Below are 11,828 nucleotides of genomic sequence, written 5' to 3'. Positions count from 1 at the left end.
CTGTATGGAGATAAAAAACCAAAAGAGAAAACAAACAACAAAGAGCAACATAATAAAAACAATACCATCACAATAAACTAGCTAACAATAGATAACAGTAGATTTTACCTGTTGAGAATGAAAAAAGAAAACAAGCAGAAGAAAACGAGAGCAACATAATAAGCAACATCACGATGATCTATGGGAATATAACAGTAAATACTAAATATTAAACATTATTGTGCAGCACGTAAGATCAACAGCGCACAGTGTGCTTTGAGGTAGGAGCCAAAAAGGGTGTAGTTTGTGTGTGTGAGCACCCTGTTATCATGGTTCCGAATAGGTAGATATCTTCAGCGTCCTCGATCGACAGTCCCGCCAGGCACACGATCCTCCATTTCTGCCACCCGTCCATCGTGTATCCGGCAGGGAAAGTCCCTCCAGGACACTCGGGCTCTCCCAAGCCCAGACTTCTCATTGAGAAAAGGGTGTCAATAGCATTCAGAGACCAGTTGATCAAATCCATAATTCTCTTTAGGTTTTAGAAACAGACTGTGAGAGTGTTCCAGGGAAAGTAATACAAAGAACACGAGACTAGACAAGGACACAAGAGGCTAAGCAGGGAAGCTAAGGGAGAGGAGGAGGAGAAAAAGGGCATACGCCTCCTCCGAGAGCCATTTGTTACATTATGCAGAGCTTATCCTTCACTTTGGACCACTCATTTATTTTTATTTTCAGTTGTTACAGACGGGACACACATGGCAACAACTCCACCTCATTGTTAGTCCATTTAAAAAACTCGGTGCTTTTCCTCTGCCTTTTGCAGCAGTTTCAAAGAGCCGGAAAGTAAATAAACGGCAGACGGAAATGAGGCAGGTCACATCGTCTTGTGTTTCACACATGCACAGTACTGGAACGTAAGTGTTTTTTAGGCCGTTTCAATGTGGACACACAACTCTGTGAAAACAACTGAAAACAATAGTGTAGACGCGAAGCGTCTTCAGACGAAAGCGCCGTTTCCAAAGTTATCCGGGCTAGTGTGGACATAGCCTCAGACTATGCTCTTTGAGCGCAAAATTGATAACATTTCGGAGAGGCTCATGGCCCCCCAATGGGTGATTGAGAGACCAGTGACGGACATTTAGATCGACTGTAAAATTGATATGCAGTTGTTCGCACTACAGGAAAACACCATCATTTTTCATGTGGCTACCATATCAGCGCCAGCCGTGGTCTCAAGGCTGGAGCTTAACAACAAATTCTTCCCTGATAACGGACTGTTTAGACTCTTTGCCGCCATCTTACGCACCCCCATCCTGGACTCCAAACGCCTTCGAAGGCTTCCAAGGCCGGGGTCAGACGGCAGGTCTAGGCCCAGCGCTGGATTAGTAGCGCATGGCAAGATGGCTGTGTGTAATCAGTTCACTTCTCACCCCCTTACCCATCCCGTTGCTTGTCATGTGCTTCATGGGGTTGTGATGTGCTCTCTGTGCAGAGGAGTTTTTTTTGTTTTCTGTTCTCATGCTGACCTCCCACAAGGAGCCCAGTATGAGTAGAGGTCTCTTTTTCCCTCCTCCATTTGCCCATTGTATTGTACATTTCAATGTTCTTCCAAATTACTACCTGTCTCCGACCTGTCTGTGCTATGTATGTATGGTTGGTTGTCCAATTCCACTGCAGGTGCAAACTTGCATGTGACAAATAAAGGTCTGATCGATCGATTGATTGATTGATATTTACGTGTTACCATAGCGACCAGAGACCCTTAAGGGGCAGAGAGGAGGATGTTACTCTCATTGTTGTTGGCGTATTTCAGGAGGACCCTGCTGATAAAGTTACACAATTACATAGTGAATTCGCGTTTATTATTATATTTACAAAATACCACTGTCTTGGTCGTATCATTTTATTTTGTTGTATGTGACACCTTAATGGTCGGTGAAAATATTGTCGGACATTAAACCGGTCCATGCCGCAAAAAACGTTGGGGGCTGCTGACGAGAAGTAAACACTCGTGCAACCGACCTGACACCGGTAGACCGCATACAAGCTTTTAAAAAGTATGCTCAGGTGCCTTGAGTCGCCACACGGTTTCCGTAGTGTAGTGGTTATCACGTTCGCCTAACACGCGAAAGGTCCCCGGTTCGAAACCGGGCGGAAACATCATTTATTTATCTTATTTCACTTTATTTTTTTCATTAATTTGTCTTCTTTAAGTAACCAAACCATATGCCATGCAGTCGTGTGGTCTTGGTGCGTTGTGGGTAACAAGTGAAACAAATATAAACTGACTGTGTGAAAACTGAATTGTCCGACATGTGTCCCTGAACGCGACCCGTACTCAGGAAGCACGCATGTGTTGCTGCAGCTGTTGTTTAGCGCCGTGTTGCAGTACATGCTTTAAAAAAAACTATGCAGCCACAGACTTTCTAACTCTCACCAACCACCGATGTGTTCGTTTTCTGCTTCAGCTGTAGGTAAGTGCTTGTATTTCTGCCCTCGGAGCTTCCGTCCACCCGCCGAGACAACCCACAGTTAGCTTTGCAGTCCTAAGCTAACGTTAGCGCGGATGCCGATGTTGGTGTTTCTGCAGCTCCATAAACTCAACAGGAAACTCAGGGAGTTCGCTTTTAACATAAATCTGTGAAGCTAACCGTTCACCCCTGTCCCCACGACATGCGCAACAATAAGCGAAGAATCTAAGATTTTCAAATACCTGAAATCCGCTGGTTTGGTGCAGAACTGCAGCCTATTGCTGCAAAGAGTAATGCAGCCATTCCAGGTGGAGTAAAAGTTTAATTTGACGCCAGGGAGGATAAATATTGGAGAAAACAATTCAATGAAGAATTCAAGATTAAATCTGTTCGTTCATTTTAAAAATTAGACTAGGAAAATCCCATATTCATACGAAAATAGTCATATTTTAGCAATTTCTTAAAATGATGCATATGCAAGAAAATCTGCAAACAATTAGGGAACCATAATGCACTTTGACCCTTTTTTCTTAATGAGCATTAATGCCATTGTAACAATCATTTCAATGTTTTTTTAAAGGTAAAAGTAAGTATACTTAAGAATACTGTTAATGCATGTTACTGTTGTTATTAGATGTCAATAAAAACTGAGGGGTTTTGCTTGTATGAAATCTTTATTTGCTTCTTAAAAATATGAGCCACACTCACAGTCGTGACAGAACAACAAAAGGACAACAAACTTGTCTTATTTGCACATTTTCTTAAATGTGCAAACAGCGCCTTCACAGCACGCTTATGGCCACAATTATGTTACACCCACAGTGATGATAACTACTTCAGAGAATAAATAGGAGAAGCTAAGGAAAGATGAGCCATGAGTCCATGTGCTGGACTTTGAACGCTTAAAATATTAGTGGGCGGATCAATCCAAATATCGATGATATTGAAACCTATCATTGTATTGATATTGATCGATATGAGCCTAATGCGACTGATACTTTAGTTTCTGCGGTTTCATCAAAGAGGCAACCTGACTGTCTGTTTAAGTACCGCTGCAGCACAGAGCAGTCATCTAACTGAAGCACGTTGTTTAAAGGAAAACATTTAGTGCAAATGAAAATTCACCAAATATAATATGGCTCAGGTTTGATTGAATATAATTACCCTTTTGTGTTACCTGTGAAAGTAGATGTGCTGCAGACTTAAACATTTTATAATTTATGTCCTGGGTTTTAACTAATTCATAATCCAAAGGAAAAATCCCCCAAAAACACTTAATGGTCATGAAAATTTATTCAGATCTGGCAATTTGATGATGAATCACCCTTAATTATTAAAACAAGTATTAGTATAATTGATACTGGCCCTGTAGTTTCTTGCTATCGGCTCATTACCAAATCTTGCAGTACTGCATGCCACTAGTTTAAAATAAATTAGTTTCTCAGTGTACTGTGGATTTGAAGTGAACACAACTCATGTGTGTTTTACTGTTTAAAAGATAAAACTGAGTCCCCGAACACATCTTTTACATCAATTCTTTTTTCCATTAAAATACTTTAAAATACAAAACTGTAAGCTAAAGTAATATTTTTACTCACAGTAAAATATTCACCAGCTGAAGTAAAACGTTATTGCAGGTTGAGCTTTAATCATTTCTGCACTGTGCATTATCTCGCACAACCTTTTTCTTGAAGCTGCATTAGTGACACATTCACACAGTATTTTGGTGTCTGGTATCTGTTGATACTGCAGTGCTCTCTGTCAATATGTAAAATCCTCATGACCTTAAATCTATTGACTTGCGTTGTCAGACAGTCTTTCTTTTTACTGATTTGTGCTGATGTGTACAAAATGAATATTTTCCACTTTCAAAAGCGGGAAGAAAAGAGTGGGGCAATCTGTGCTACGCAGGCCTTAAACAGTGTGTGCACAGTACAATTAGCTCAATGTACAGTCCACACATTGCCTGTATAATAGACAATGCACACAAAGTCTCAACTGATATAAAACAAATACACGTAATACATAAAACATAGTAATATGAAAATATAAAAAATATTCCTTATCAGCAGTGAAGGTTATGCACATATGGGATATTTGAACATAAGAGTGATAAAAGAATAGAGAATAGATAAAAGTATAGCTTTTCTTATGTCTTTTTTATACTCTTTTCTTTATACTTTGACTGCATTTTATTTTGACTTTGCACTTAAACCACTTAGGTGTGGCATATTTTAAACTAATTTTCAAATTCTTTCTGTAGTTTAAGATAAGATAACCTTTATTAGTCCCACATGTGGGAAATTTGTTTTGTCACAGCAGAAAGTGGACAGTGCAAAGTTAAATTGCAAAAATTAGAATACAATACGAATAATATACTGAACACAACTGTATAGAATAGAGTAGAATAAAATTAATTACTATACAGTAGAATACAATAGAATAAAATAATCCAATAAGATTCGTTTCAATCCTAACAATAGGATAAAAATAGAATACAAATGATATATACAACTGAGTAAAAATACAAGTTTTTAGAAAAAGAGTATTGCACTTACCCGGTAGTGTTATTGCACGTGTGTGGGTTTGTGTGTTTGATCAGCTGTAAAAGTCTTTGTTGTGGAGTCTGACAGCAGTGGGGACACCGTGGGTGCCGCAGCCACCAAAGGAGCTGCTCAGTGCTGTCAGAGTCTCCTGCGTGGGGTGGGAGATGTTGTCCATCAGGGATGACAGCTTAGCCGCCGTTCTCCTGTCACTCACCACCTCCACTGGGTCCAGAGGGCATCCTAGAACAGAGCTGGCCCTTCTGATCAGCCTGTTCAGTGTCTTCCTGTCGCCAGCAGACCACACCATAAAAAATAGCTGAGGCCACCACAGAGTCATAGAAGGTCTTCAGGAGTGGGCCCTTCACTCCAAAAGACCTGAGTCTCCGCAGCAGGTACAGCCTGCTTTGCCCTTTCCTGTAGAGGGCGTCCTAATTATGAGTCCTGTCCAGTTTATTGTTCAGATGAACACCAAGGTACCTGTAGCTGTCCACAGCCTCAATGTCCATACCTTGGATGTTCAGTGGTTGCAGTGGAGGATGTTTGTGCCTGCGGAAGTCTAAACGGTAGAACATGATTGCAGAGTCTAATTGCTAATATGTTAGTTATAAAAATTATGAGGAAAAAAAAGATGAGAAAGAAAGAAACTCAGAATGAGCAGAGCTGCTGTAGCAGGCTGCCACACACGGGGGCGCCGGAAGCAGCTAAATGAAGCTCCAAAAACGTATTTTTAGATTTTAAGTCTGTGTTACTCTGTTTTTATTAAGCACGGTTTAACTCTGTTTTACAAGTGCTCAATATTTTTTAATCCATACATCACATGGATTTTGATGAAATCAGATCCTGTTGCTTTAAGATTTTTCTAAGCCTAAATAATTGAAACTGTTTTGTCTTTACTTACAGACTGAGAAGATGTGGCAGTGAAGATGATGCCTTCAGATAATATCTTTTTTTCTCTACAAGAAAGCTGTCTAGGAATCTAGCCAGGTGCCTGAGCAAGGACCAGGGTTTTTGACATAATCTAGCAGTTTCTAATGACTTTGGGCTTTAAATGTCAATATGGATGGCATTGAGGAGAGCTACATCTGGGAGCGCCGCATTGCCCATGGCATTAGGTATCAAAAAGGAGCAGTCCCCTTCCCAGAATTGGTTGATATTGGTCTGGAGTTCAATGCGGCACTTGAAAGGAAGGAGAAGTTGGATCAGAGCCTGCTGACGAATAGTGTTATGCTGGAAATTTGTCAGTTTGCCAAAACAGTGACCAGGTCTGAGAAGTATTTCCTGTTCGAAATGCTGGAGTTCAACTTCGACCTTGGCTTTGACATAAACAATGACAGTCTGTGCTACATCTATGCAGTTCGTGTCCACAACAAAATTAAACACCTGAAGGAGCAAATAAAGATGAAGCCAAATAGATGGAAAGAAACATTTCAGTTGCCAAATCCAAGTGTTTTAGCCGGGTCCAAAGAAGACGTGTCAGGACGATACTGTCCAAAATGGAACAAAATTGCTGATAGTTCAGTGCTCACTGTCTCCAGCAAGAACTGTCAGTCTTCAGACAACCACGAAGCTGAAACTACCAGAGATGCTAGCAATAAATACACTGTAAAAAAACAAGGAGGAATCCGTTTAAGAAAAACACTGGGCGCTAACCCTTTCTGTGCACAACTTGGTGTGACCCTAGCTATTCGACCAAGTCACGCCCCCAAACAGAAACTGGACCCAAGTCTGCTCACCAACGGTGTGATGATAGAGATGCTTGATTTTTCCCGAGTGCTGTGTGGAAAACACACTTACCTAGTTTATGAACTGGTCAAGCACAACTTTGGTTATGCTTTTGATAAACCTCAGTTCCGAATGTGTCTAAACAGGGTGATAGAGAGAAAATACACCTGTCTGACAGCTGAGGACAAAGACACTTTCAGAAAGGAACTTTTTAAGATCCCGGCTGAGAAGAATAAATTGGAATATAAAGGTAAAAAACGAAAAACACCTGATGCAGATAACCAAGAACTGGAAGCACAAATTCTGGCCACCAATAAAAGACAAACACGGAAGCAACAGGCTAGCAAGATGGAGGAGATGAAGGAGGATGATTTGTCATACATGTGTCCTGTTGAGTTTGAGACCGAATTGCAGTCAGAAACAGAAGCTGAGCCAGAAAATGTGGAACCTGAAAGTTGTTTGTCAGGAACAGAGGTAGAAATGAATGTGCTGCAGGATGTAAAGCCAGAAGAGGAAGAAGTCTTCATCTCACCAATGCAGCCTCTGAGTTATGGCCACAAATCTTCTTTGTCACCCACACAGACAAAGGATGCAAGTCAAGAATCGTACTGGTGTCTGTTCTCTGAGGGAATATGTGCAGAAACCCCAAAGCAGAGGCTGTGGCTGAGGCGCGCCGCTCGCACACAACAGATCCTGATGTCAAGCCGAGTCAATGATATGTTCGCCCACTGCAGAGAGATCGGATTAGACTTCAACTTTTGTTCACCAAAACGGAGCTTAGATCTACAACTGTTGACCAACTGGGTAATGTGGGAGGTTTTCAAGTTAGGAACTGCTTTGTCGAGGAGTGTACGCAGTTTTTTATTTGAAATTCTCTTAAACAACTTTACTCTTACGCTCCAAGATGAGCAACATGAGCGCAATTTCTTAGTTTACATGATGGCAAAACATAAAAATCTTGTGAACCACCCGAAGAGTCAGAATATGGATTTTCTCTGCAAGCCTTTCAAACTCCCTGAGATATACCACATGGTTGATGTGACCAGCAGTTTTCAGACTCAACAGGAACTCCAGAGTCAAGGGCAGAAAGGGTTAGATTCATCAGATTCAGCAAAGAGGGAAGAAGCTGAAAAAGAAGAACACCCTTTTTGTAAAAAGTTGGGTCTAAATCTTTGGTCAACCGTAGAACGCCCGTCAGACCAGAAGCTTGATTTGACCATCCTGACAACAGGCGCTGTGCTTGAGATCTTCAGCTTTGTAAAGGAGCTGTGTGGTGAGGCCCGCAATACTGTTAATGACATCCTTGAGCACAATTTTGATCTTCATCTGCAAAGTGGTGAGACTGAGGCCGCGCAGAAGATCCAGAGATGGTACACAACACAGAAAAGCTTGATGAAAAAGCAAAACATGTCACCGAAAATCAACAGGTGGTTAAATATGATTGTCCCGCTGAATGGCAACTTGCAAGAGATTCCACACTCACCAACCGAAGATGGGGACCCAGATCTAGAAGGGGAATTGGATGGCTTTGGTGGATTTGTCAAACACTTTGACTACCAGAACTGCAAGGAGATCGGACTGGACCTCGACCTCAGCTCCAAATCAGAAACCAAAACGAAACTTGATTTGAAGGTTCTGACAAGAGGAGTTTTGTTTGAGTTGCACCAATATGTGCAACAAAATTACAACCGATACGTTCCTGCTCTGTATGAGATTCTGGAGTACAACTTCGATCTGAGCTCTCAGAGCCACCGGAAGGTGGAGTTCGCCTGGTCCATCGCCTCACAGGTCCTAGCCATGACTGGCAAAAAACGCAGAAAAGGGGATTACCTGACCAAAGTTTTTGAGCTCCCTTTCGAGGCCCCCAAGTTCCCGGAGTCTTCCCAGGTGGTCTTTAAAGAGGAGCCAAAGGATGACTTTGGCGAGCCGGACCTTAATAATGACAATGATGACATTGTGTTTGTCCGAAAACTGAAGCCTGTTGATATGGAAGTCGAGATAGAATAAAGTTCTAGCTGCTGTTTGTATTTCAAATGTCAGTTTTTAGGATAGAGTTGCGACTGAACTGCTTTATATCTACCAGGTTAAATCAGTTAAATTCACCTTTACCCATTCATATAGAAATGGGGATCCTCTTTCTGTTTCTGTTCAGCATGTGCCTAAAATCCAACTTGACCTTAACCCTGGTGGGCATAAAGAGGATGAGACTGCTTGATCGAGTTTTGTTTTGGTCTATAAAGTGGCAAAAAACAGCTCTCGCAATCACATTTTTCTTTTTTTAACTGTTGACATCTTGGGATTACTTGTAGCAAATATCTTTTAACTTGAAGAAGAAATACTTGCATTTAAAAAACTGAAACTTGATCATGTTTGAATTCAGTCAGGAAGGCCAAATACATTTTTAGGATGTGCTGCAGGTGTTTACAGGGGCAGGAAAAATAAAGATTCTCTAACTTGATTTCTTGAAATCAGAGTTTAATGTTAGTGCCCAGCAGATCCAGCTGTGTCTCAGGATGTGGGGTCTTTGCAGTCTTAGACGATAAAGGTTCTAAAATGTGAACGACGTGTTACTGCTGGGCCTCCTTGACTGGTTCAGTGCTGCTTTATTCACAGTAGAGTTCTTTTGCTTACCATTAGGTGTGTTACGACTGGAGTGTAACAGACAACGAAGTAGACTATCCATGTTAATGTAAACCGGTCGAAATTCAACCATCAGTGACGTGAGTTAAAGAGGACAGAATGAATGGTCACGGCTGGCATTGGTATTTAATTGTTTTGACTGATTCGTGATGTCACCTCCGTCATTTAATAAAATGTGAAAGAAAACATTCCACCTTAAAATTTGGTCAGTGTTCATTATTATTTGTCTCTTGACTTTATTTTAATAGTAAAAATCAAAAGTTGGTGAAATATCCTGTTATTGTAAAAGTATACATAGAGCAGCGCTCACTGCTGTGGTTTAATGTTCACGTCGCTCATTTTCTTGATTTACATGAAAAAAAGAAAATGAGTTTTGAGCTTTCGAGTCATGACCAGATGTTTTGGCAGGGGGTACAGATGTTCCAGTTCATATTTTGTTTATTTTATAAGTGAAGGAAAATCAGAAGTCATCATTTTTAACTTTTATTGGCAAACCAAATTTATTCAAAGATTCAGTGTTTTCTAGCTTTTGAAATTGTCTGTGTGCAAAATATCGGTTTGTTAGTCTGGTCAGCCCTTAAAAAGTTGGTGGATACTCTTTTGAACTTAGTTTTTAGATTAAACGTGCCATGCATGGCCCAGGTAAATAAAAGTGATCACAACATGCACATTATTGGGACATCGAGTGCTCTTGAAGTTCTGCAGGATTGTAGCTTGCAGCTCCTGCCCAGGATGTTAAATCTTTTATTCCTTACTAAATATTGTAAATGTGTTAAAAACACCTGTTAAAAATGTTGAAACCTGCACAAACATGTGTGGACTTGTAATAATTCACAAATGTGCTTCAACTAAACTAATGCAGCTTGCAGTGTGCTGTCACAATAATTACAGGCTTCCAGTGGATTATATAACCAACCCTGCAGATTTGAACTGATGGAGTCAATTTGCATTTTAAGTGATTCAATTCAAAGTGTAAAAATAACCCAATGAGACTAATTGACCTGTAAACTTTCATTAGTATATCCTCACATGATGGATACATTAATTTTTAAGTTGATCATTACACCATATTTAGTCAGGCTTTTTCAGGGCTTCCCATCATGCACTCTGTCATGGCCCATTTATCCTCTGCAGGCTGCAGCTGGGATGCTTTTGGTCTCAAATTAAACAGGTGTCACTCATCAGTTCCTCTGAAAGCCTTCAGGACATTTAATAAACAAAGGAGAGGAGATGAAGCTGCAGTGTTTCTGTTCAGTGTCCACTAGATGGAGCCAAAGGCCAGGTTTATAAATTTGCAACAGGACAACTGATATAAAACGATGCACTTAGATTAACTACACAGAAAATGAAGTTTTACATTTTGATTATGTTGGAGAGGTTTTTTTTCTCACTGGAATTTCAGCCGAGTGCACGTTAAACAGAAACCGTCTGCAGCTTTTATTTTTCGATAAAGGAGACGCCATCTTGTAGCCCAAATGTCCACAGAGCAGCCCAGCTCAACAGCCATTCATCTTGCTTTGATGAGAAGCTGTTGTGTTCCTTTCTGGCACCAGCAGAGTAGCTTTGCTTGATTCACAGTTCAGAATAATCCTTTCTGTCAGTCTGGACCTTGATTTCATTCGTCCTCTGTTAAGTAAGTGGTTTAGCTTCTCCGTTAAGCCAACTTCTTTTTCATGAACTGCTGAAAAGAAACGCTTGAAGATCCAGTGGGTGGGGCTTCTGTGCCTGAGATAACCATATTAGGAGCTTCCTCTCTGTGTGACATCAAACAGAAAGGATACACACACACACATATATATACTGGCGTGAGGAGAAGCAGTAAGGATCCACTTTAAGGAGGATTCAGAGTCTAGGTTTTCTCCTGGCCTGCTGCACGTGCTCAGTGTTTTATTCTTCTGCCCACATTGATTTTTTTTCTATTGTGATGACATCACAGAGAAAAAACACATTTTTCTGAATCCTGAACAAATCCACTGAAACCTCACTGGATTAAAAGCTCACAAAAGTCTCATTTTTAAGTTGAAAGTTTTCTTTTATTTTGAGTTACCACTGGGTGACAAATGAAAGAGAAAAACCTCCACGCAGTGTCTCAGCCGGGTGCTGGGCAGCTTCAGCGCTTCTTATCATTGACTCTCAAAGTATCCTGGAGGATGGACACTGAATTTCCCACTGATATTCCCACACTGGGACTTTTGGACCAACAAACTGGTCCAAAAACTCCCAAATCTGTTGACTGGATATGACTTCCATTAAAACACTGAGTCAGTGATCCTCGTGTGCTGAACATGGAGGCATTTCTTTAACAGATTGTTAAAACAGAAGCATTTTAAAACAGGTTCAAACTTAGAGTCTTGCTTCTCAAACAGCAGATAAGAGATTGATTTTGCTGTGTGTTATTTAACCATGTGTGATTATGGATGCACAGCAGCCACCAGGACACGTCCCGGTTCTCCTGATGGAGAAAGAC

At 40.8% G+C, this 11,828-nt stretch overlaps 1 protein-coding gene and 1 non-coding gene across 2 annotated transcripts; both read left to right on the top strand.

Annotated features, from left to right (window-relative positions):
• The first annotated feature begins 2,069 nt into the window (after positions 1-2,069).
• trnav-aac lies at positions 2,070-2,142 on the top strand. Its single transcript has one exon. It is a non-coding gene; the product is annotated as a tRNA-Val (tRNA).
• Positions 2,143-2,291: 149 nt separating this feature from the next.
• LOC102309617 lies at positions 2,292-11,488 on the top strand. Its single transcript, XM_005949900.2, has 2 exons — positions 2,292-2,456; positions 5,900-11,488. The coding sequence occupies exon 2, from the start codon at positions 6,056-6,058 to the stop codon at positions 8,726-8,728; it is 2,673 nt and encodes an 890-aa protein (XP_005949962.1). The 5' UTR covers positions 2,292-2,456; positions 5,900-6,055; the 3' UTR covers positions 8,729-11,488.
• Positions 11,489-11,828: the final 340 nt, after the last annotated feature.

Source organism: Haplochromis burtoni, unplaced genomic scaffold (genome assembly GCF_018398535.1).
Source record: "Haplochromis burtoni strain Fernald_Lab_line unplaced genomic scaffold, NCSU_Asbu1 Contig_698, whole genome shotgun sequence".
Classification (NCBI taxonomy): Eukaryota; Metazoa; Chordata; class Actinopteri; order Cichliformes; family Cichlidae; genus Haplochromis; species Haplochromis burtoni.
The sequence above is the reverse complement of the archived record's forward strand: the minus strand, read 5'-3'. Positions and strand labels throughout refer to the sequence as shown.